General features: G+C 42.1%; 1 protein-coding gene across 3 annotated transcripts; it reads left to right on the top strand.

Moving 5' to 3' along the window:
- The first annotated feature begins 252 nt into the window (after positions 1-252).
- LOC119735358 (1-aminocyclopropane-1-carboxylate synthase-like protein 1) lies at positions 253-25,689 on the top strand. 3 transcript variants are annotated; one of them, XM_038209157.1, is made up of 14 exons: positions 253-340; positions 3,670-3,826; positions 5,782-5,841; positions 8,914-9,051; positions 10,208-10,274; positions 11,557-11,654; positions 13,632-13,709; positions 14,248-14,348; positions 16,032-16,173; positions 17,983-18,124; positions 18,807-18,949; positions 21,223-21,376; positions 23,151-23,225; positions 24,548-24,684. In XM_038209157.1, the coding sequence occupies exons 2-13, from the start codon at positions 3,692-3,694 to the stop codon at positions 23,219-23,221; spliced, it is 1,329 nt and encodes a 442-aa protein (XP_038065085.1). In that variant the 5' UTR covers positions 253-340; positions 3,670-3,691; the 3' UTR covers positions 23,222-23,225; positions 24,548-24,684. The 3 variants fall into 3 exon arrangements, with proteins under 3 accessions (XP_038065085.1, XP_038065018.1, XP_038065162.1); XM_038209090.1 differs by lacking the exon at positions 23,151-23,225 and having other exon boundaries at positions 24,548-25,689; XM_038209234.1 differs by lacking the exons at positions 253-340; positions 23,151-23,225 and having other exon boundaries at positions 3,670-3,782; positions 24,548-25,689.
- The last annotated feature ends 4 nt before the right edge of the window (positions 25,690-25,693 follow it).

The following is a 25,693-nucleotide window of genomic DNA, read 5'->3' as shown; positions in this document are numbered from 1 at the left end:
CCGCTATGTTTTTCACACTAATTATTAACCACCACTGTCAATGGTCCCCCCCTTTTTTTTTAAAGTATTTTCCCAAGAAGACAGACAGAAACTGTGTAGGCACATGTTTGCTCGTACCCCCCCCCCCCCCCCCGGGGGGGGGGGGGGGGGCCTGTTTGCAAGGTGGGGGATACAAGCGCCCGAAAGGCTCATGGAGTTTTCATCAATTTATTTGTTGTAGGCAAAAGAGGGCGCTGTTTTCTGGGTACTTATTGATTTGTTTTCCTTTCAGTACCTGACAGTGACATGCATGACGGGCCGGGTACGGGTGCTTTAGTGACCAACTTCGATATAAACAGAGGTAGGCCTGTCTCAAACTTTGTCAGCGTTTTAAAAATATTAAGGATTAAAAAACGAGTTCACGGTACGGTTAAAAAAACACTAAAGGGTTAAGAATGCTTTCAATTCCAGACGCCTCTTCACTCTTCAGTGGTTGTTTCACACAACAGCCACAGGTGTTGAGACTGAGTGAATGAGAGTCAAGAACATTTTCTAAGTAGGCCTGTTGTGCCCATTCTTGAAAATCACGCATTCTTGAGAATGGGCATGCACATTCTTGAGAATGTGCAACTGGATCCTTGCTCAATCTTGGCAAAAAATAACTCTTCCAGATTGAGCGCACATTCTTGAGAATGCGCAACAAGATAACGGTCTTGTCGATGCTGAGTACCGGCTGCGCTTGGCAAGTCTAGCTGAATCCTCGTTCACTGATTCTCAATAATTATACTGTTGCAACGCAAGGCGCTGAAAAGTAGAGTGGATATGATAAGTAAAGGCGTATTGATATGGGGGGGGGGGGCCGGGGACCGGGAAAATATAAGAGACATAATAATACTAGTGCAAAGAATTCTGATTTTTGGGATAATAAAAGCGGGGGGGGGGGGGGGGGGGGGGGGACGTAAGAATGAAAAATATGAAGAATGAGAATGAATACTGCGACATCCCATAGTGTTAATGCTATTTCCCATTTAAATTGCCACCAATTTATTGTTCACATCCCACCACAACGTCGCAGAGCTGGATTCTATCTGGTCAAAAGAGCAATTTTGGCAGCTTCTGGACATCGGGTTTTTTTCGTGGCACGCATATGATACATGCAGGGACTTGTAACTTGTCTAGCCTAAACAAAGCACTTCCCAGACTAGTTCCCAGTCCTCCGTTATTACAAAACTTCCCATAGTGGGCAGAAAAAAGCAATAATAACGGGTTTAATTTGATTCAAATTATCGTAGTTATACGAGTACAGAAGCATGGAACATTTTCTTTCCTCTTTATATGAATTGTTTCCCTTTTAACCGCTATACAATTCATTTAACATAATTATGTCTTGCAATGTTTGTTAAGATTGGGCAAAATTCATAAATTGTGCACGTGATATTCCCACCCAATCTTAAGAATGAGCGCTCATTCTTAAGAACGCGTGCTCGTTCTTAAGAATGGGCGCTCATTCTTAAGAATGCGCGCCCATTCTCGAGAATGTGCATGCCCATTCTCGAGAATGCGTGATTTTCAAGAATGGGCACAACAGGCCTATACTATAGGCGGGCCTAGCCCCATAAATGTGGCCTATTTACTGGACTGCCTCCGTAAACATAGGCCACACATCCACATGTACAAAAAACGTGTCGACTTTGCCAAATTTTGATTTTCACATTTAGGCTTAGTTTTTAGGTTTTTTTTGCTTTAGAAGCATTCTCACCCTCTATATAGGCTAATCAGAAAGTGCTGCCTTTTTCAGATGTTTAATTTTTGTGAAATTTCATGTTGAAATTTTGATACGCAAACGTGTGCAAATGTATCCGGAAATTTCACGAAAAATGGACATCTGAAAAAGGCAGCACTTTCTGATTAGCCTATATAGAAGGTGAGAATGCTTCTAAAGCAAAAAAAAAACGTAAAAAGTAAGCCTAAATGTGAAAATCAAAATTTGGCAAAGTCGACACGTTTTTTGTACATGTGGATGTGTGGCCTATGATTACGGAGGCAGTCCAGTAAATAGGCCACATTTATGGGGCTAAGGCGGGCCTAGCTCTACTGAGTGGAGCGTTGAATTACGGGTACCCGTTGGTATGGAAGGGTACCCGTAATTCAACGCTCCACTCAGTAGAGCTAAGGCGGGCCTAAGTATAGGCCTAGGCCCTTTTTCCAAAAAAAAAAAAGGTAAATGTTTCTCAGTCCCAGATTCATGTCTTTTCAACATTTTTGCAATGATTGACCTTGACAGATTGAGGGAGTAAAATTTGCAGAATACCCCGCCACTCGGAATTGGGAAATACACCCCTGCCTAAATTTTCTGGCGACGAGGTTGGAATCACTGGAAAAGCAACAATTCAAGTCCATGCCAGCTACGCGGATACTGAGTGGGGGTCTCCTTGAAAATGAAGCAACACAACATGAATGGGAGTTGCTGAAATTTTTTTAAGTCCAAACTAACTACCCTGTGGGAGTGCAGTGGAGCATGACGCTTAGTACATACATGTAGCGCTGAGAAGGTTTAATGTGGGCAATCAACCGTGACTCCATAGCTGGCTACAACTTACAAGGTGCAAAGATCGCGAGTGGCGGGGTATTCTGTAATTGTGCCAGATTGAGCATGTAGGCCTAATGTTGAGATGATGATGAAAGAAGTGGTGGAAAAAAATGTGAACTTATCTTCTGTGGACGTGGTGACTTTCAAGTGAACAAAAAAAATTGCAGAAGCTATCATTTATCATGGCATATTGCAAAAAACACCATTGCGAAACTGCCCGTCCAACCTGGGCGCTTCGGTAGGCTACTGTCAAATACCGATGTAGTACTGTGCCGAAGGTGAAGGTTCTTCTGGCATTGAATCTGCTCTGCGACCCCCCCCCCCCCCAAAAAAAAAGTCGCCTCCGCCTCCCCCCACCCCAACCAGTCCTTTTTACAAATGAGGTTTTTTTTCCACGAGTGGCCCTTTGTTACATTGTGCGAACATCTATAATTATGCTGCCATGAAGAGAGCCACCTATTGTAGTGTCCGCTTTGAAGCGCGCGCCCATGAAGAGATGGTGTCCAGGTCCCCCCCCCCCCCTCCCTCCCAGCTCCCTTCCCCTTCCACCACTTTTTGATTTTTTTCAAAGAGGCTATAAACTGGGCGTCCCCTCATCTGTAAGGCCTACATCTGTAGTAGATCTAGCCTAGCTCCCACTCCCCAAATCCCCCCCCCCCCCCCCAACCCCCATGGTGAGAATGCTGGCTACGCCTCATACGGTGATCCCAAGGTCATACAATGTAGCTTCAAATCCAGCTTAGTTAATTTCTTGGTAATCCTTACTTTTAGGACACCTCTATTTTGTACGAGTTCTGTTCAAAACTGACTTTTGCAGATGTCTGTCCAGTACCAAAGTGACTTTTGCAAGCTAAAGCAGTCCTTAGAAGTCAAGAAGGTGTCATTGCCAATTGTTCAGATGTGCCAAGAAGTATCAGAATGTCAATTTTGAGTGTCATTTAGTCAACTGTTTTGGTGAGTCTTTCCCTTCCTATATAGGAACGGGGTCCTAAAAGTAAGGATTACCAATTTCTTTGTTCAACTTTTAACATTAATTAATTCTTGAATATGGTGGAAATACTTCATATTTTTTGTCTTCGCATGTGACTTCCCTGTTTCAGATTTTGCTGGAATCTACTCTGAATGGCCGGGAGTGTGCCTCCAGAGATGTCCACATTGGGCAAACGCGGAGACAGGATTCTCAACACGAGCTTCTTACTAACAGAAGGATTTCGTAAGTGCTCTGCCAACCTGTACCATGCTGAGACCAACCCAAATGTGAGTTCCAATGTCGGTAGGCTTGGGCAAATCCAAAAAGTAATGGGCCAGGTTCAAGCAATTCAAGCCAAGGGCGTCGATTCTCAAATGTTGGGGGGGGGGGGGGGGGAGGGGGACATACCATGATGAGCACTAATGCGAGCACGAAGCCCTAACGGCATGGGGTTTAAAAATGTTTGGGTTCTGGACGCTCTGTGGTGTGATCTGAGGCAATTTCTGACCACTAAGGCCCCCCCCAAAAATAAGTCGGTCTCTGGTCAGCGCGCGCGTCGATTTTAATCATGCGCGTTGTTCTTTTTTTTTCCAAATGTTCCGCGGTAGCTCGAACAGCGCCCTCTATTTCCTCACCTCAATTTTTTTTACCAAAGAGTACCAAGGAATGGGAAATTGCACCAAGGCAAATGATCGAAAGCACCGAGGCAAATTATGGAGGACACTAATGTACATGAGGACGCCAAAAAAGCAAAATAGTACCCCACCTTGTCTCACAATCCGAGCGTGAAGAAAAAAAAAAAGCCGCGTGGTCGCGTCAATTCCGGACATTTGGTCTGACCAGAGACCGAATATTTTTTTGGGGGGCCTAAAACCATTTTTTTTTTAAGCAAAAGATCACCTTTAAGCGTTACTTTTGAGTTTGGAGTCATTGAATCAGCTATACCATGTATACTGAGCAATGGAATCAGTATAATAGGCTACAATTTTTATTTGGGGACGAAAAAGTGGGGGGGGGGGGGGGACAAACGATATGATATCCCCTAAAAAAGGGGGGGGGGGGATTGTCCCCCTCGTCCCCCACTGATTGACACCCATGTTTCAAGTGGTTAAGCGTGATCAAAATATTTGTGCCAATTTCACTCCCTGTGAATGATGCGATGCATGATACATGCATGTGGACTCTAGAGGAGGTATTGTGAGCATGCGCATTCGTAAAACTTTTGCCTCTACTTTGAATAAGCCATTTGCGAGTTAAATTTGAATAAAATCTGGAACGCTGACTTAATACAATGCTTTGCACGTTTTGACCTAGCATTCTCCCGACCAAAGAGACTGTTACTATATCACGTGATTCGGGGCAAGCCTTATGCTAGCAACCCCCAGCTCCGGCATGGTCTGGTGTCTTTGTGCCATTCTCACCCATTGTGAACGATGTATTGGTGCTGAGCGTCTCTTACGTAACTATGCAAGAGCTTGCCCCGAATCATGTGATTAGCAACAGTGTCTTTGGTCTGGAGAATTCAAAGTTAAAATGTGCCAAGCATTCTGAGCAAGTCAGTGTACCACATGTTTTTCAAATGTAAATCCCAAAGGGTATAGGTTACTCGCAAATGGCTTATTGAATGAAGTTCGGCACGGCAATGGGCCATGCCACGGTGACTAGAACAGTGCCGTGCCAAACTCAATTCGCAGATAGAACCCAATGGATAGCCATGCTATCGCTGTGCCAAATTAATAAAAAAGTCCAATTAATTGAGTTTGGCTGGGCAGTAGCTCTGTGTCTAAATCTCGGGTAGTGAGTCATTGAATCACTGAGTTAAACAGTGAGGTGCAAAGATAGCTAACAGGCTGCTTCTCTCTTGGACCAACAGAAAGAGTGGAGATACACATCAATAACATTAACAGTCAGGTTGGCGCAGCGGTACTTTCCTCACCTTCCACCGCTGTGACCCGGGTTCGAATCCTGTCTGGGCCAATGTATGTGGATTGGGTTTTCAGTCCCTACCTGATTCTGTGGGTTTTCCCCATAATATTCCTCTGGGCTTTTCCTCTCACCTCTAAAACTGTAACTTCTCATTGTCTTCTCTCTACAGGTTTCTTCTGGCTTGCGAGCTACGTTGCCTGGGGCGCTTTTGAGGAATCCTTGGTTTCAGTACCAGAAATGATTATAATAATAACAATAGTGTACTTCCAGTTCACAATTTAAAATCTTTGTCTATGTCATTTCGTTCATTTTCTAGGGTGTCATCAACCTTGGCACATCAGAAAATAGACTCGTTTTTGATCTCCTGAAAGAAAAGGTGAGTATATATTGTCTTGCAGATGCTACATGCGATGCATTGCAGTACGTATGTTGTGTGTTTGTGAGTTTTTGTTTGTTTTTTATACAATGCTTGAATAAATCCCCATCATCTGATTGTTGGATCATTGATCAAATGTCATGGAATTATTTAATTCGTCCCAAACATTGGCCGGCTGCACTTCAAAAATAGGAGAAGACGGTGAATAGAAGTTCATTGCATTGGTGCAGTGGAAAGAATATACTTTCATTCGGTGACAGATGGAATGTTCCATTTCACTTGGCTTTGCTGAGTGGAATGGAACATTCCATCTGTCACTGAATGAAATTATTCTATTAAATAACACCTGATTAAATCCCCGTCATCTGATTGGTGGATCGTTGATCACATGTCATTGAATTATTCGTCCAGCGCATGGCGCGCAGCGCACAGAGCAATGGAAGTTCTATTGCACTGTGAATAGAACTTCCATTGCACAGTGTCACTGCTGCTGGTGGTGGCGCTGTTTTAAATCGAGATAAATTGAATATGATTGTTCTCGGCCTGTTGAACAATTTGCATAAATTAAATATGATGAACTTATCGAACTTTTAAACAGTTTTTAACCTGAATAAATTGGCTATTAAAAGTCAACCAATCAGATGACTTGATTTATTCAGGTGTGATATAAACAAATAATGAATGTTTCACGTTCGTGCAATGGAAAGAATAATTTAATTCGGTGACAGATGAAATGTTCCATTCTACTCGGCTTCGCCTCGTGGAATGGAACATTTCATCTGTCACCTCATGAAATTATTCTTACCATTGCACTCACAAACATTCATTATTTGTATATTATTGCACTCATAAACATTCATTATTTGTACAATGTTGAAATGTGTTGTTTGGTGCGGTACCTCCAATATCTTGCGTTATTTTTGGCCTCTGAACATGCTGAAGTAGATCTCAAGTGCTAAGATCGAAGCGTCAGGCGGCCTTACATTTTTGTATGTGTCAGGTCAATCCAGTCAGAAAGCAGTTGCAGCAGCTTATATTCATTTTCATGTTCTGTTATTGTGTACTGTTGTGGTGTAATGTTTACGTGGTAGTGTTTTAATTGCAATTCGTAAATACCTAAGACAGTTTACCCATTCCCATTGGTCGAGAGCCTGTCACATGGCCAACTTTAAACGGATGATAAAGACATGGCTGGCTGGTCTTAAACACTTTTCCAGTGTCACGTGAAATTTGGACTCCTATGAAATGAGTGCCTATATTACCGTTTTATTAGTTGAACGTTCACAATCCTCACGTAGGCATGCTCAATACTACCAGTGAGTCGATATTTCATAGTCCTAAATTCACAACGCACTCAGCTGCATCTGCGCGCCAATTTCCCTAAAAGGAGTTGTTTACATCTTACTCGCGAGCGGACACTCCATTATATAGATAGAGGGGTGCTTTAAAAAAAAAACAGAAAAAAAAATTGTTGAACAAAATTGTTTATAAATTATATATGTTTGACTTGTTTTGACTTTTGGACTGAAAAGTTTTGATATATTTGACCAAAAAGATATTTATGAAAGGGAATAAATATGTGCTTGGTCGGTATTAAACACTATTTCAGGGTTCTCCCCACGTACAAATGTGCGTATCGGCCCGATACGCTGAATTTGCGGCCCGATACGCCGACAAAAATGCCGATCACATTTTTCAGCCCCCGATACGCACAATATAATTATTATACAAGCCATTAAAATGCACAACATAATCGTTTCATATGCCATTATTTCATCTTGACATGCAAAATCTTGACAAAAATCCCGTATTTCTGATGCATGTGTGATCAAAATGCACACGATGACGGGTCTTTCGCGTCGACCGCCAGCTATATATTAGCGCATACAACACGGTACACTGGTTCCCTTCGCACGCTAACAGTATCAATGCTATGATGAAGGACCGGAACCAGTGACTACTGCCTCGTGCATGCATGCATGATGATGATGTCGGCCGAAGTTGGATCGTAAAAACACCAAACAAACATCGATGGAGAAAGAGAATTTCTGCAAATTAATTCACAGAACGTGATCTTTATTTTCTGTGTATGTATTTTCCATTAAAATGACGAGATTGCAAAGCTCGAACTTGTGGCGAAACATCGTAGCGTGCTTCTTAGGAGCAGTAGTGCAAAATTTTCGGCCACATGGGATGGGCCGTACACAGTGCAGTAATGCACACTGATACTGCGCCGTGTGTGCACGGCGCGATTTACGGCCGGCGGCCGGCCAGACTGAATGATGGCGCCAGGGGCCGTGATGTACGTTAAGCATATAGTGGAATCAACCTCCTCAAATATATTTTTAATTAGGTGAGGCAAGTTTTAATCACTTCTGATGATCAGTCTAGATAATTTTCGTGGTCATGGTGGTGCAAAGGAAAATAATCCAGGCACAAAAATACATGATTCCTTGTTCAATATGCTCCATTCAATCATGTGTTTTTATTCCTCCATGATTCAATCAGCAGCCCAAAAAATTGGCGAAATAATTTTTTCGACCTACCGACGCTATTTTGAAAGGCATGAAGTCGGAAGCAAAAGTGATTTTTTTGTTCACCTTAATTTCTTAATTTGAAACTTGCTTGTAAATATAATCCATACTTTCTAGCTCAAGAAGTTTTAACACAGGTTTTGAAATGTTGATTTTTTCTTAAGTTAAAAATTTTGATATTTTTTTTCTCTAATTACAAAAAATATCACAAGATCTCCACTAAATTTTAAGGAAAAATCTTCCTAAAAGACTCCCCAGATTTGCTCTAAAATGCACCAGAGAGCCTCTAAAGTTCAAAATATTTCGGGGCACTTAAGCGGGCCCCGAACCCCACGCCGTGGCTTCGCAGGTTGGTGAATCACAACAAAACTTCCCCCACAGGTTTGAAAAAATCCTGGGGAGAACCCTGCTATTTTTCAGACTGGTAGGAGTCTGGAATACCAGTCTTAAACATAGCGTTTAACACCACCCAAGCACACATTTATTCCTTTATTTTTGAATTTTTATTCCGGATATTCCTCTGCTTTGATTCTTTCAGTTGAACGGACACAATGTGAAGTGGGAGGATTATATGTTTACGTACGACGACTTTAAAGGAATTCCAGAGTTACGGGAAGCAGTTGCTGGATTTTTGACTGAACGTGCGAAATCTCCGACTCCAATCGACCCCAAAAAGGTGCTTTTAAGAATCGTTAAAGTTTACGAGTGCCGTGGCCTCGTGGTCTGGAGCATCGAACTCATGGTTTGCAGGTAATTCTGCAGAATGTGGGTTCGAGTCCAGAGATTAGGTTTAAAGTGTTTGTGTCCTTGGGCAAGGCACTTGTCACTCATTGCTTCTCCCCACCCAGGAGTAAATGGGTACCTGTGAGGGCAGAGATGGTTATTGTGATTGATTTTAGCTGCTTTGCTCCGAAATGGCAGCATCGAGCTGTCAAGGGCGTCAATCGCTTCTCAAAAGGGGGGGGGGGGGGGGAGAGAGAGACAGACATACCTTGATCAGAACTCATGCGAGCGCAAAGTCCTAACAGCGTGGGATTCTAGATGCTCTGTGGTGCAACCTGAGGCAATTTCTGACCACTTTAACCAATAATTTTTTTGCTAAAGATTATCATTTAAACATCATTTTCGAGTTTGGAGTCATTAGAATCAGCTATTCTGAGCTCTAAAATCATATACAGACTACAATTTTTATTCGGGGATGAAAAGGGGGGGGGGGGGGGGGGAACAAACGATATGATATCCTTCACTTCAAAAAGTAGGGGGACCCACCGGTTGACGCTCATGATCGAGCTGCATACTCCCCAGGGAGCCGAGATTGTCTTTAAAATGTTTCATTGGCCCAATGAGCCGGGTAATAATGATGTAGCGCCTTGAGCACCAATAGTGGCGGATATGTGCTCTTTATAAATACGCATTTTAAGTATTTACTAACACTTTCAGTTGTGGATCTTAACCCTCCTGCTGCCTGAACAATCACAGACAGTCAAAAATCAATCCTCTTCCCCTGCCATGCCTTTACACAGGCTAGTCACGAACAGTCAGATCATGTTTCAAGAAAGCACTGTGACTAGTCAAATTCAGTCAACAGACAAAAGCTGGCAAGTGGTAGGCACAGCTGTCTTATCAATCACCAACAGTCAAAGCATAGCTGTATCAAGTTACATAATCAGTCACAGCCAGTCAATCCTGCTTTGTGTAGGCTGGGAACTCTTTAACTGTTGAAAACAGTCACTTGATTGATTTTGACTGAAAGGACGACTTCACACTGAATGTATGTTTGCATAGGGTAAGCCTAATATTGACGTGATAACTTGTGTATTTTTGGTTTGTAGATTGTGGTGATGAATGGAGGTGGAATGTGCATGGAGGCATTGTCGTTTGCAATCTGTGATCCTGGAGGTATGTGGGGATGGGATGGGGTGGGATCAGTGTGGGTTGGGTAAGGTTGGGTTGGGTTGCATTGGGTTGGGCTGGGCTGGGCAAAGGTTGAGTTAAGGTGGGTTGGGATGGGTTGGTTTGGGTTAGGTTAGGTTGGGTTGGGCTGGGCTGGGCATAAGATGAGTTAAGGTGGGTTGGGATGGGTTTGTTTGGTTTGGGTTAGGTTGGGTGGAGTAAGGTTGAGATGGGTTGGGTTGGGTTGGGTTGGGTTGGGTTGGGTTGGTTTGGGTTGAGTTGAGATGGGTTGGTTTGGGTTAGGTTGGGTTGAGATGGGTTGGTTTGGGTTGGGCTGGACATAGGTTGAGTTAAGGTGGGTTGGGATAGGTTGAGTTGGGTTGGTTTGGTTTGGGTTAGGTTGGGTTGAGATGGGTTGGGTTGGGTTGGGTTGGTTTGGGTTGGGTCGGGTTGGGTTGGGTTGGGTTGAGATAGGTTGGGTTAGGTTGGGTTGAGATGGGTTGGTTTGGGCTGGGCATAGGTTGAGTTAAGGTGGGTTGGGTTGAGAAGGGTTGGTTTGGGTTGGGTTGGGTGGGGCTGGGTTGGGCTGGGCATGGCTTGAGTTAAGGCGAATTTGTTTCTGCATTCAATAGGGGACGTTGAACAATAGAGGACAATAGGGTCCCCAATTCCCAAAAGGTCCCCAATTTAGAATCGTGTACAAAACCTATGGGAGGTTTTCCTTAAAAAAAAGAGGGACAATAGGGGGTCCCCGATATTGCAGGCAAATACACACTTGTCTGAGTTTGGTTGGGTTGAGTTAGGGTTGGGTTGGGTTTTAGGTTGGGTTGGGTTCAGACTGGGACCTGGAGTGCAGAAAAAAATGCAAATCAAGATCAGACCAACTTTACTCGCTCTTTATAGCCAACACAATTCTCCAAACTTTTCATGGGGCAAAGACGAGGTCCTAAGTATTTCACCAGTCAAGTTTGAGGTTTCAATTCACTTATTAAAGGAAACTTTTCTTTAACATTTTGAACCTGAGAGTGAAGCCAAGTGATTTCCATTTAAGGCTAAGTACTAGACTGAAGTACAAGTCTAGGGATGTTGGACTAGTTTCATGTGGCAGTATATTTTCTTGTGTTGCGTGTTACATTTAAGTTTTGGGACTCTAAAACGCAGTGTTGAGAGTCCCAAATTTTCAGACTTCAATGGTTGAAAAGGTTAGAAAGTTATTGAGTTACATTAAAATGTATATCAAGCGTTCAGGATATTGAATGTCTTTGCTGTGCACACATTGAACATGTAGATGCAGTGATGGTTGCTTCTCCATATTACGGAGGAATTCAATTTGACAATGAAATGCGGCCAGAAGCCAAGGTCATACGTGTCCACTTCTACAGCAAGGTACTCTGTCAATTACTTGTGTTCTGTAAGGCTATGACTTGTGTTCTTGGGCAAGACACTTTGCTGTGTCTCCATCCACAATCATTGAGAAAAAATTCCATCATGTGGGTTTGAACCCAACCAGAGGATCATGCTTCTTGTGTCCATGGGCAAGACACTTTGCTGTATCTCCATTAACAATCCTTGAGAAAAAATGTCATGATGTAGATTGGAACCCAACCAGCTAGAGGATCATGCTTCTTGTGTCCATGGGCAAGACACTTTGCCGTGTCTCCATCCACAATCATTAAGGAAGAAAAAGTACCATGATGTGGATTTGAACCCAACCAGAGGAACATGCTTCTTATGTCCATGGGCAAGACACTTTGCTGTGTCTCCATCCACAATCATTGAGAAAAAATTCCATGATGTGGGTTCGAACCAAACCAGCTAGAGGATCGTGCTTCTTGTGTCCATGGGCAAGACACTTTGCTGTGTCTTCATTCGCAATCATTAAGAAAAAGTGCCATGATGTGGATTCGAACCCAACCAGAGGATCATGCTTCTTGTGTCCATGGGCAAGACACTTTGCCGTGTCTCCATCCACAGTCATTAAGGAATAAGTGCCATGATGCGGGTTCGAACCCAACCAGAGGATCACGCTTCTTGTGTCCATGGGCAAGACACTTTGCTGTGTCTCCATCCACAGTCATTATAATAAAGTGTCTTGATGTGGATACGGACTCAACCAGAGGATTGTGCGTATTGTGTCCATGGGCAAGAAACTTTGCTGTGTCTCCATCCACAATTGTTAAAGAAAAAAAATGCCATTATGTGGGTTCGAACCCAACCAGAGGATCATGCTTCTTGAGTCCATGGGCAAGACACTTTGCTGTGTCTCCATCCACAATTGTTGAAGAAAAAAATGCCATTATGTGGGTTCGAACCCAACCAGAGGATTGTGCTTCTTGTGTCCATGGGCAAGACACTTTGATGTGTCTCCATCAACAGTCACTATAAAAAAGTGTCTTGATGTGGATTCGAACTCAACCAGAGGATCATGCTTCTTGTGTCCATGGGCAAGACACTTTGCTGTGTCTCCATTCCACAGTCATTGTAAAAAAGTGTCTTGATGTGGGTTGAACCCAACCAGAGGATCATGCTTCTTGTGTCCATGGGCAAGACACTTTGCTGTGTCTCCATCAACAGTCACTATAAAAAAGTGTCTTGATGTGGATTCGAACTCAACCAGAGGATCATGCTTCTTGTGTCCATGAGCAAGACACTTTGCTGTGTCTCCATCCACAGTCATTATAACAAAAAGTGTCTTGATGTGGATTCGAACTCAACAAGAAGATTTTTCTTCTTGTGTCCATAGGCAAGACACGTTGCTGTGTCTCCATCCACAATCAATTGTTAAAGAAAAAATGTGGGTTCGAACCCAACCAGAGGATCATGCTTCTTGTGTCCATGGGCAAGACACTTTGCTGTGTCTCCATCCACAGTCATTATAAGAAAGTGTCTTGATGTGGATTCGAACTTAACCAGAGGATTGTGCGTATTGTGTCCATGGGCAAGACACTTTGCTGTGTCTCCATCCACAATTTTTAAAGGAAAAAATGCCATAATGTGGGTTCGAACCCAACCAGAGGATCATGCTTCTTGTGTCCATGAGCAAGACACTTTGCTGTGTCACCATCCACAGTCATTATGAAAAAAGTGTCTTGATGTGGGTTCGAACCCAACCAGAGGATCATGTTTCTTGTGTCCATGGGCAAGACACTTTAGTGTAGTTGCTTCTGTCCACCGTGTAGGGGTTGAACATATGATCTGTGATGTAATACTTGTTAATTGCTTATAGGCAAAACAGTCATTCAAACATCTTTAAGATTTCCTCTTCATACAGTGCAACATCATCATTTTCCATAAGATATCTTAGTAATTACAGTCTGAGTATATGTCTATAAATGTTGTATTCTTTATTTGTTTCTGTCGCAGCTTGAGCCGGGACAGACGGAACCGTTTGAAATCACTGCTTCCAAATTTGAATCGGTGTACCAGGAACAAACTCAAAAGGTGGGCATAAAGGCTGCATGTCAAATCATGATGATTATGGCAATACTGTTGACAATTATAAGATTTGAGGCTTTGCATGGTATCGTTTCAGATTGCGGTAACACCTGAACACTGTGTGGTAATAACTACTGCTTAGAAGATATTTAGTTCTGAAAAGAACTTGTCCTGCTTATTATCAACTTCGCTAAGTAATTTTTATTCTGATAAGGACAGTCCTGCTTTAAGTTCTAAAAGAACTTGTCTTTGGTCTCAACGTTTCGACTAGCCTGCTCTAGTCCTCGTCAGGCGACTGTTGACAATTGTACCTTTGTCATTGATGTACATGGCGGAGATTTCATCTTGTAAAATTTCCAGGATAAGTCTGCAGAAAATTAATTCTTACCCTCAATATTCGTATCATAATCACGGTGCATTTGGCCTATTACTAAATTTCACCAGTGGCGGCGCCCCCAAATGCCCCCCATGCCCATTTTCCTCCTTCCCCCCAGCTCCGCAACTGAATTTCACGCAAATTTGTTGTTGATTTTTTTTTCTCCAGGGAATGAAAATCCGAGCCGTTTTCTTCGTAAATCCCAATAATCCGTTGGGAGACGTGTATCCTAAACAACTGGTGCTGGACATGCTACAATTCTGCCACAGGTGAGAACTATTTGACATGCCTTTTTGGTTAATCTAATTGAAGAAAAATACAAATCTAAAAATTAATGTGGCCTGACGTTGCGAACTTAGCAAGTTCTTCTTCAGAGGCTAAAACAGACATGACAGAGGTACATACATTAACATGGGGGTGCACACAAACATGCAGGCCTGAAAGAAGAAACACAAAAGGAGGATTAGGTGGGAAAGGTGTGGAAAGATGCAGGGGAGGGTGGATGAGAGAACAAAGAAACAAAGGGAGATGGCAAACCACAAGGGGTCTGGTATAAACAGGGGAGGGACCAGAAAGGGGAAGGATCAAAGGTCACAGGGAGTGGGAACGGACAAAAGAGTGTGAGAGTGAAGGGGGATGATGTGGGGGGGGGGGGGGAACAGTATGGAGGTGGAAAGGGATGAAAGATGGGGGAAGATGGGTAAACACAAACAAGGAAGACCAGGTGGATTATCTGTAACAGAAGACAATGGAGGAAGACAAATACCTTTAAAAATGGTAACATCATTTCTTATCTTCATATCTTATCCCAAAAGACAACCCAAATGGTTGCCAAAAATTAACATTTCAAACCGACAGGAAAAAGTGGGCCTCTACTATATTGTGCAAATTTTTTTTCTTCATCTGAAGCAGCAATTATTGTTTAACCCTCCGACGCAGAAAGCCCATTTAGTAACACACTTACAGTAAGGGGTCCCCCGAGGACCCAGATATTTAGCGCCACGGTTTGAGGCTACACAACACTGTATCCACATGAACACAATCTTGCCATGTCTGTAGACGAAGGAGGTGTATTTGTATACATAGTCTGTGGTCAAGCCGTGCACTGTCTACTCGCAAGTGACCTTGTTTGTGCACGTGTATATGGTGGGTCCCCGGGTGGGCAGAAATTGCGTCGGAGTTGTTTTGTGCGCGTGTATATGGTGGGTCCCCGGATGGGCAGAAATTGCATCGGTCCTTAGCCCAGGTTGTCATGCTCAGATATGCCTGACCCGGGGTCACACACTAAAGGTGACTGCATATATCCGTAGAGGGTGTCTCTTGCTAGGATTAGATGGAAGATCACCAGAATTGGTTTGAAATTTTTTTTTTAATTAAGGTAATTAACCAAATTGGGTCCCCAAAAGGGCTAGATTCTGCGCCGGAGGGTTAAAATCTTCAGTACATGTAGGATGCATATAGTTACTAATTCGGGCGATTCACAATGTAGTGCGCCACCAAGAGTATGCCACGGAGAGTTAATTTTTCCCAGTGCATTGTGGGAGATGGTTGACAAATTCGCAGCGAGGGACATTTGAAATTGTTAGTTTTTTCCAGTAAGTAGTTTTGTAAGCCTGTGATTTGAGGATCTGTTTGCCCTTTTCTTTTCTTCTTATCAATATGGTGTTTTTTGTAAGGCCGCAGAACGCTACACTCCAATGCATAACATATTTGTATTAACTCAAGTTGTTTGTCTTCTAACACTCATTCAAATGGACCATGCATGTTTTGTCGACCGTAAACCCGAAAAATGGACTCTCCATGGCAAACTCTTGGTGGCGCACTGCATTGTGAAACGCCCGAATTACTTGTTGAGGTTTCAGCTCAGTAGATACTTTTTATTTTCATAAAACAGAAACAACTGTTTGGATGTTGTGAAGTTTCCCTTTCGTATTTTGATTCTCACGTTTCAGACATTCTCTGCATCTCATCATGAATGAAGTCTACATGAACACCATCTTCAAGGAAGGAGCCAACTTCCAGAGTTTCCTCGGCCTCAAGCCAGAGGAGATCCCCGATCCGCAAAGGGTTCACTTTGTCTGGGCTGCTAGCAAGGTTAGGCGCGAGTTATTCTAACCTTAATATTTACCTATTGTTACCCTAACCATAACCCCAACCTTACACCCTAAACCTTACCCTAATCCTCAGAGAGTTCACTTTGACCAGGCAGTTAGCAAGGTAAAGGTTAGATATGAGGTAATCTAACCCAAACACTCACCTATGTTACCCAAACACCAACCCAAAGGCCCCCCCCCCAAAAAAAAAAATAGTTCTGCTTCCGGTTACCCTACCTACCCTATTTTGACAGCCCTACTCTAATTTTTTTGAGGAAAAAATGAGGGGAAAAAAACTGAAAACTAACAATTACTACCTTTTACCCTTTACTACACGCAGACACTGATTGTGCAAAAAAAAAATTGCCAAACAAAAAATACAATTCCCTACCTACCTACCCTATTTTCAAATGCCATGTAATCGGAAGCAGAACAATTTTTTTTTAGGACACTCAGCGGGCATCCCAGTCCAACACAATGCCCAACAGACAACCAATCAGAATCTACCACTACACGCACTCCCAATCCTAACACAGCCTACTTAAGGAGCAGCATCTCCAACTCTCCTCAGCCTCCTGACGATGACTAGAGCAGGCTAGTCGAAACGTTGAGACCAAAGACAAGTTCTTTTAGAACTTAAAGCAGGACTGTTCTCATCAGAACAAAAACTACACAGCAAAAGTTGATAATAAGCAGACAAGTTCTTTTCAGAACTAATATCCTCTAAGCAGTAGTTATTACCACATGGTGTTACCGCAAACCGAAATGATACTAACCCTATGTATACTGTAATCCTTATCAGACATGTCAGAGAATTCACTTTGTCTTGGCAGTTAGCAAGTTAGAGAGGAGTTATTCTGACCCCAACACTCCCCTATATGTGTTACCCCGTTCCCAATTCTAATTAACCGTACCTCCTAACCCTCAACCTCACATTAACCCCTATCAAAAACCTTGCACCCTTTCTCTAAAGGGAAAAGTGTTTTTGTTATTCATTTTTGTAACGGATTTCTGGCTTTGAAACCAAGGAATTTTGAGTTGTAGCTTGATCAGAAGCTTAAATAAACCTGTTTAGAGAGGACAAAGACTTATGCAGTTTTAGAAGTTGGAGGAAAACCCCAGACAAATATTCTTGGGAAAACCCCCGACCTATCTCCAAAAGGTCTTTTAACTTAATGACACTAGCTAAGAACATTAATAATTACCCAAAATGGACCTACCGATTAAAGGAGAAAACACTTTGCTCAAATACCCAGTGAAGTTATTGTGCCTAAAATGGTATATTTCCAAAGAAAACACAATGTTATATCATGTGTTTGGAACATGCCGTGAACCCTCTTTAAAAGTAAAACCCGACCTGACCCATTATATTCAGGTTTTCGAACCAGGCTAAGCAATCTCTCTTTTCTCCAGAGTTTATCTCTCTTATCTCCAGAGGTGATGTGGGATATGCTGTTTTTGACACCCTCGGGGCGCTATGTGCCCCTCCGGTGTTAAAAACGGCATATTCCACATCACAGCAGTCAACAAGTGTTAATTGAAGATGGTTTTAAAAAAGCAAGCGCATGTGCATTAGTAATGGAATCCATTTTAGAGACTCTCAAAATTGGCATACATTTTCTCTGTTTCCGCAAAGCGTATAGTATCCACTGAGCTGAAACTTCAACAGGTTTGGTTGTCATGCACTATCTACCTAAGACTTTGAGCTATTCCGTTGCTTCAAATGAAAAAAAAGATGCGTAAAAAACCCCAACTAGTTCTACTTACCTATATGCCTAATTGTGCATATCATCTGTTGTATATTTGACAGGATCTGTCCATGTCTGGTATGAGATTTGGAGTAATTCACACTCAGAACGAGTCCATCATCGCGTTCATCAGAAACTTCACCTACTTCCAGACGCTTCCCACCTACATTCAGAAAGTCATGGCTTGTCTTCTGTCTGATCGAGGTACATGTAAATGCAGTCCATTTGCGTTGATTATTTATAATACATGTAGATCATTGTTGTTCTCGTTCTCAAACTCAAGTACTTTTTGGTACTCATTCTCATGAGAATGTTCCCTTACTTGTACTCGCAAGACAGAGTACTTGTACTTGTACTCAAGGCAACGTACTTGTACTCAAGGTAACGTACTCGTACACAAGGCAAAGTACTTGGATGGTTTACACACACAAAGGAGGGATTAGGTGGCCGAGAGGCCACGGCCAAGCTCGGCCTTTCAAAGGCTTTCCTGCGTCAGGGTATCCGTTATAAGTTATTCTTATAATATTTGTACATTTCTTTAACTCTATGAAACTTGTAAGAGTGCTGTAAGAATATCCAGAATGCTGTAAGAATATCCAGAATTAGTTACAAATACAACCACAAAAATTGTCGGGGCGCTTCCCGATCTTTAACGATCTTTCACCGAACAAACAAAATCATCCCGAGGCAGACAACAACCAGTCCCCAATTTACTCATTCTCAAGAATTGTTTTTCGCGGTGATTCGGCTTAAAAATCGGGAATGTGTGAACCCAAGCAATAAACTACCAGGTGTTCCAAAGGGAAACATTATCCACAAAAGGAAAACGTATTTTACAATTTCATGAATGAAAAGTCTTTTTTCCTCTCTAAATTTGTACGTTCAGATTGGTTGAACAATGTCTACTTTCCGACCAATCACAAGAGGTTGCGTGAGGCTCACAAAGTCACCACGGATACCCTAGACGCGATGGGAGTGCCGTACCTCAACCGACCGTCGGGTCTCTACGTCTACGCTAACTTCAAAAAAGTAGTGACACTAATTAATCACTTTCCACATACTTTTTTAGCATTTGATTAATTAAGCTTGAGAATGTTCAAGTCAGAACCGTGGTTAACCATAGTCCATCACTAGACTTACCTCACTGAAACACAGGATGTCAATTTTGTCAAATTACCGTTAAAGGGAATATACATCATTTGCTTTTGCTGTAATTTTCAGAAATGGATGGAATTGGGGGGTTGGAAATATTTAGCAAATATAGTTACATTGACTTTTTTGAGGTTTTGGGTTCGAAAAATGCTATAAAAACCAAGAAAAACAATCATTTTCCTGTAGTCTGGTTCCCTGACTCCATATAAGAAGAAACAGAGTAGTTTACATACATTGGGGAATTGTAAGGTCAGGGAACCAGTCTAGCTGGCTTGTACCCGTTCATAGGTGTGTAATCGATTGCAAACAAGTGCGATGGTCAATTGGGGCAAGTATTTCAAAAAAAGCCAGTTTTTTCCAACGCTGGTCGGCCGACCAGCGTTGGAAATTGATACAGAAATACCACTTTTCTCGAAATCGACAGTATACCAGGTGCCATGATTTTACAGGATGCTTTACACTGTCATTCACTAACAGTCCAGCAAGGTATTTTTCAAAATGATTTGGTAGTTTGTTTTTTTGATGTTTGCAAATGTTGTATTTTCCCTTTAATGCAGAGATACACTCAACCAAAAAAGAAATTCCCCCCCCTTCCAATACTTTTTTGTCTAACTCAAAAACTACTGAGCACCACTCGCTCAAATAACGACTAATCAGTACAGAAATTTCTTAGCAATCCAGCCATACTCTTCATTTGGCCCAAAACGGTAATAATGTGTGCAAATTTATGCAATTTATGACTAATGATACCGAAAACAGTTGCACTTTTGTATACGTGCATGTTGCGGGCCACACTCACCTTGCAAGTGTACAAAAGTGCAACTTTTTTTTTCGGTACCACTTGTCATATATTGCATCATTTTGTACACATTATCACTGTTTTGGGCCAAACAAAGAGTATGGCTGGATTGCTGAGGAATTTCTGTACTGATCAGTCGTAATTTGAGCAAGATGTGCCCAGTAGTTTTTGAGTTAGACCAAAAAGTATTAAGGGGGAACTTTCTTTTTTGGTTGATTGCAGATGTAGATGTACAGTAAACTGGCAATTACTCAAAAGTTGGATAACTGCAATCTCCATTTATCTCGAAGTAATACTTCATTGTCGTCAAGCTAGAGTATAGGATAATATGGATATGAATACCCCCGTGACTTGAAATGCCCGCACTGGTCTCTGTTTTGCTCGAACTTTTGTTCTGCCAGTCCAAAAGAAACCGCTGCAGAAATAATCACAAAGAAGTGTAAAAAACAGCGTGGAACTGTTTTCATGAGTCGTTACTACTGCCAAACCCACTTCATCTTTTCACAATAACCAGTCTGTAACGGCAACAAATCCAGGCTTTCGAGTTAGCTTGATCGCCACGCTGGCCCAATTGTGGCCAGCACGCCGACAGGGCAAGTTGGCACAAGAACTATATTGTTGACCAATGGTTAACCATAGTTTGACAAAAGTTAGCCCCAACTCTCTCTAGTCGACGATGGTTGACTACGCTAGTTGACTATGGAACCAGCCTACCGCGGCTGGTCGCGCAACGATTTATAGCTGGTTATCAATAGCAATTTCCATAGCATAGTGCAGAGGGGACCAACTATCAACAAAAACGGCGGAAAACGAAACTGTGCGCTAAATTTCAATTTCATTGCACAGTTTTTGCACGTTGGTTGACGATTATGTCACTTTTGTCACCATTGTATAATAATATTGGCGATTATGTAAGATATATTACATATAATCAATATTATTTGTGTAAATAAAGAGAAACAACAAGTGTTGAATAATTGTGCGACCGCCATTTTCTGACGGTCATTAACATGACAATAGTTTGACAACAGTCGTTCGCACTTCAACTTCAGTGCGCATGCGCTAGGTACGTCACGAACCAACCACTAACTTACCACTGGTCCTTGCTCGAACTTGGCCCTAGTCGCTGGCTCTTTGCAGTGGCCATGTAAGTAACCGCTTTGGAAACCTTTGAAGATGCATGCGCCCGGCTTTCGTGTCAGCCTGATCGCTATCGCTGGCCCAGTTGCAGATCGCACGCTGGAGCGCCCTCTTCCTATTAAAACATGCTAAATAAGACTGGTCATGTGACCGCAGATGGTGCAGCGAAATAAGAGATATTCTCTTATCTCCAAGTGATATTTGTTTTCAGTTCATGCCGTCCCTCACCAAGGAGGATGAGATGGCTCTCTTCTACCGTTTCATCAACGACGGCGTCTACATCGCTCCCTCCTTGGCGTTTTTCGCAGATGAGCGTGGATGGTTTCGCATCATTTTCTCCAGACCGTTTGATGAGGTCAAAATTGGTAAGAAAAGGATTCTTGATTCGCCTGAGAATCAAGTTGAAAGTGTAAGCATTGTTTGAGAAATTAACAAATAAGGTTTAAGGCTGATTTGCACATACGGGACTTTGTCGCGCGACACTGTCATACTTTTTTGTCCCCTAAACAAAGCTTTGGGAGACACTTAAATTCTGTATGTCCATAGACCCGTATGTACGTTCTGACCATACCCCCCTTGGGGGGTGATGTTCCTTTCAGGACACATAACCCCACTTTTTTTCACAATAGAAAAACATCACCCCAGAAGGGAATCTTTAGAAAAAGGGATAATGGGAACACAATGCTATCACCCCACAATTCCGTTTGGCTGGAACGGACGTTCTGACCATACCACCCTTGTGCCTTTCAGGACACATCACCCCACTATTTTCACAATAGAAAAACATCGCCCCAGAAGAGAATCTTTAGAAAAAGGGATAATGGGAACACAATGCTATCACCCCACAATTCTGTCTGGCTGGACCGTCCGGACACTAACACCAGAGCTACTTGTGGGGTGCTAGCTCGTACAAATTAGGGAACGGTACCCACAAATGAAATCTTCAGAAAAACGGTACCCCACAAGTGAAATCTTTAGAAAAAGGGATAAAAGGACAACAATTATGCAAAATTGTCTCATTCTTATCCAGCCCTGACCAGTTGGTGCAAGTCAGATTTCACCCGACCCCTTCAATTGACTCCTGTGCAGTCATGCATGAAAACAAATCCAGTGAAATCTCACCAAAAGAAGCAGGAAGAGTTACTCTAAAAGTACACATGAAAATATCTTATCTATATTGCTACAGAATAATTCTATGGCCAATTTTAAAATTGTATAGTTTTTTTTTGACTCACACTAGTATACAAATATTGAGTGTCTCAGAGTGGAATGGGAGGAGTATTATCGCAAGATCAAATCTGGACTTTTTCATTTCACGAAGCGAAGTTGAGTGAACTGGAAAAGTCCAGATTTTACCGAGTGATAATATTCCTCCCATTTCACAATTAAAAGCCACGCCATATTTGTTTTATTTAAGTGACACATAGATCCCTGTCATTTGATATATTTGAACTTTTATTTCAATACAAAACTGGAGGGAAAATGTATTTCTCTCTTCCAAACCACTTCACGAAAATGTTTGAACCCAACGCTGTAGTGCTGGCTCTTTGAAACAATACGCGCTACGCGCAACGCTGAACGCACACACCAGCATGCATTTGCACACAAATACGGCGTCATGATCCTAACTGTTGAATAGTATTTCCCATTCCCCATGGGTGGATAGTACTTTTTGAGCCGCGGCGTGAATGGGAGCAATAACGAATGCCACGTGATGTGAGTTCCAACAATCAATTGACAAGGTTCTGTATGTCAGTTACATAATACGTCCCATTCACCATGGGTGAATGGGGCTTTTTGAGCCCCGGCGCGAATGGGAGCAATAATGAATGTCACGTGATGTCGAGTTCCACCAATCAGATGACAAGGATCTGTATGTCAGTGATATAATCCTTTTCGTACCTTAGTAACTGACTGACTCGCCAACTCACTGACTGACTGTCACTTGTGACTTAGCATGGCTGTTGGCTGGTGAAGAGAGCCGGGCAGTGCTATCGTATAGGATCACACTGTATTAGGCTAAAATCTGGCCCATTGTGTACACCAGATGCATGGAAAGACAATGAATAGCCATTGTGAATCGTTGAATAGAGTTTGCTGTGCAGACTTTACTGGGCTCGCTTTGTCTTGTCTCCGTAGCCATGGGAAGGCTTGCGAAGAGCTGCAAAGCGCTCCTAGAAGAAAACAAGAAACTGTCATCCAAACTTTAAACAGGTCAGTGTAACAATCTTGCTGTAAAACACTGACCCCCAAATCCATCCATTTCTGAAAATTACAGGCATGGGCGTCAATCGGTGGGGGACAGGAGGGACATGGTCTCCCCCCCCCCACATTTTTATGTGGGGGGGGATATCATATTGTTTGTCCCCCCCCCCCACTTTTTCTGTCACGGAATAGAAGTTGTAGCCTATATTTGATTATGTAGCTCAGAATAGCTGATTCAATGACTCTAAACTCAAAAATGATGTTTCAATGATGATTCTTTGCTTAAAAAAAAATTTGGTTGAAGTGGTCAGAAATTGCCTCGGATTGCCCACAGAGCATCTAGAATCTAACATTTTCTGGGGCCCCTAAGCAGGCCCCAAACCCCACACCGTAAGGGCATTGCATTTACAACTGTTGACTGCTGTGGTGGGATATGGCATTTTTAACATCCGAGGGGCGGCTTCACCTTGGGTGTTATGCGCCCCGAAGGTGTTAAACATGTCATATCTCACATCTTTAAGCAGTCAACAGTTGTTTTGTTATATCTTGCCAATAATGCTAAATGATAAAGGCTTTTAAAGGTACAGTCCATCATTTGTAATTTGTGCATTTTGTTCGTTTGAAGCAACAAATGTGCTCAAAATCTAAAGAAGGGTGCTGAGCAACTAACCTGAAGAAGTTTCAGCTCAGCTTCAGCTGTATATTCCGAGACAAACAGCATTCTAGGATCTCGATTTCACATCAAAAGTTGCTGAATCATGTTTTGAATTGGGCCTGAATTCAGCGTCCCAGACACGTTCCTACTGAGCCGATTGCAGCTATGCGATGTCGCTCATGGATCCAACCGCCTGCGTGTGTGCATCGTGCCAGCGCTTGCGCGCGATTCGCCAAACTTAAAAAATGAACTACTAACGGAAATTTCCAACGGTGCATCTTAAGACGCACCGTTGGAAAGGTCTTCTTTCGTTGATTTCTTCAAAATGACAGCTTGTCAGAAAGAATCAAAAGGGAGTTTAGTCCCCTTACTGTCTTTCAACCAATATGTTTTTCAACAATAATGACGTCAGTTACATTTTGGATAGCTGCAAATGATGGACTGTAGCTTTAAGCACTGGCAGGAGCTTCTACTTGTCACAGGTCGGTCTGTCTGTCCCCGAAGATTGGCCAAAATAAGTTTAGTGCCATTACTATCTTTAAACCAACCAAGCTTTTTAACAATATCTTTGTCAGTTACTTTTCTACCTTTAATAACTAATTTGGATTCATTTCATTAATATGCCATATGAATAACTTTCTGTCTTTTTTGTATTGTCTCCATCGAATTGTTTAAGGCACGTCACTGGAAACCCTACTTTCCCAGCTGAAGACTGAGATCTCCTCCTCTGATTGGCTGGAGAAGAACACAGCGGAGACATGGAAAACGGAGAATCCTCAACTCTACAAAGAGTGCAAAGCCAACATGAAGTAGACAGAGCCAAAACAAGATAGAAGTATTCCAAATTCTCTTCTCGGTTCTCCCTAACTTTTAGATTTAGTCGTATCTTTATACTTCAATTCTAAATTTTTGATTTTTCTTTTTGCAATTCCCCATTCAATTTGCTTATAGATGCTATGAGAAGCTTGGTTCTTGTGGAGTGAACCTTTGAACTGGTTTTGAACTGGTTTAACTGGTTTTGCAGTACTTAAACCTGTTTCCGAACTGGTTTAACTGGTTATGAAATGGTTTAGCTCTTTTTGAAGTAGTTTAACATGTTCTGAACTGGTTTAACTGGTTCTGAATTGGTTTTGAACTAGTTTATAGGTTTTGGACTGGTTCTGTACTGGTTTAACTGGTTCTGATCAGAAGAAACCAAGACAAGGCAAGCTGGGTAAAGCTGGTCCCAGAGTGCACAGAATTCTATTCAGTTGACCCAGGTGAAAATTCTGTTGAAAACAGTCCACTGAACTAGTTCTAACTGGTTTCGACTGCTGACACTGATAAGTTCTGAACAGGATTTGAACTTTTTGAACCAGTTACAGACTAGTTAAACCAGTTTGAAACCAGTTAAACCAGTTTGAAACCAGTTTAAAGTTTGAAACCAGTTAAGCCAGTTTAAAACCAGTTACACAAGTTCAAAACCAGTTAAACCATTTCAGAACCAGTTAAACCAGTTCAGAACAGGTTAAATTACTTCAAAACCAGTGAATGTATTATCATTGGTTTGAGGGCTGGTGGGGGATTATGTTAAAAATGTAGTGAGATTTGTAAAACCTTCTTTGGATCAGAAGAAATACACAGAAAATATGACTATCTGTTTAAATGTAGCTAAATATATTTACAATGAAAACATTTTACCATTTCTTTTAATCTATTTTTTTTAAGAATCCAAATTTAACTGCAAAAATGAACATTTATGCAATACATGTAGTTATATTTTTGCTGATAATAAAATGTATAACTATGTAGAAAGACAGTACTACGTTGACTTCTTAATGCT

This window comes from Patiria miniata, unplaced genomic scaffold, assembly GCF_015706575.1.
Source record: "Patiria miniata isolate m_02_andy unplaced genomic scaffold, ASM1570657v1 HiC_scaffold_1, whole genome shotgun sequence".
Lineage (NCBI taxonomy): Eukaryota > Metazoa > Echinodermata > Asteroidea > Valvatida > Asterinidae > Patiria > Patiria miniata.
The sequence above is the reverse complement of the archived record's forward strand: the minus strand, read 5'-3'. Positions and strand labels throughout refer to the sequence as shown.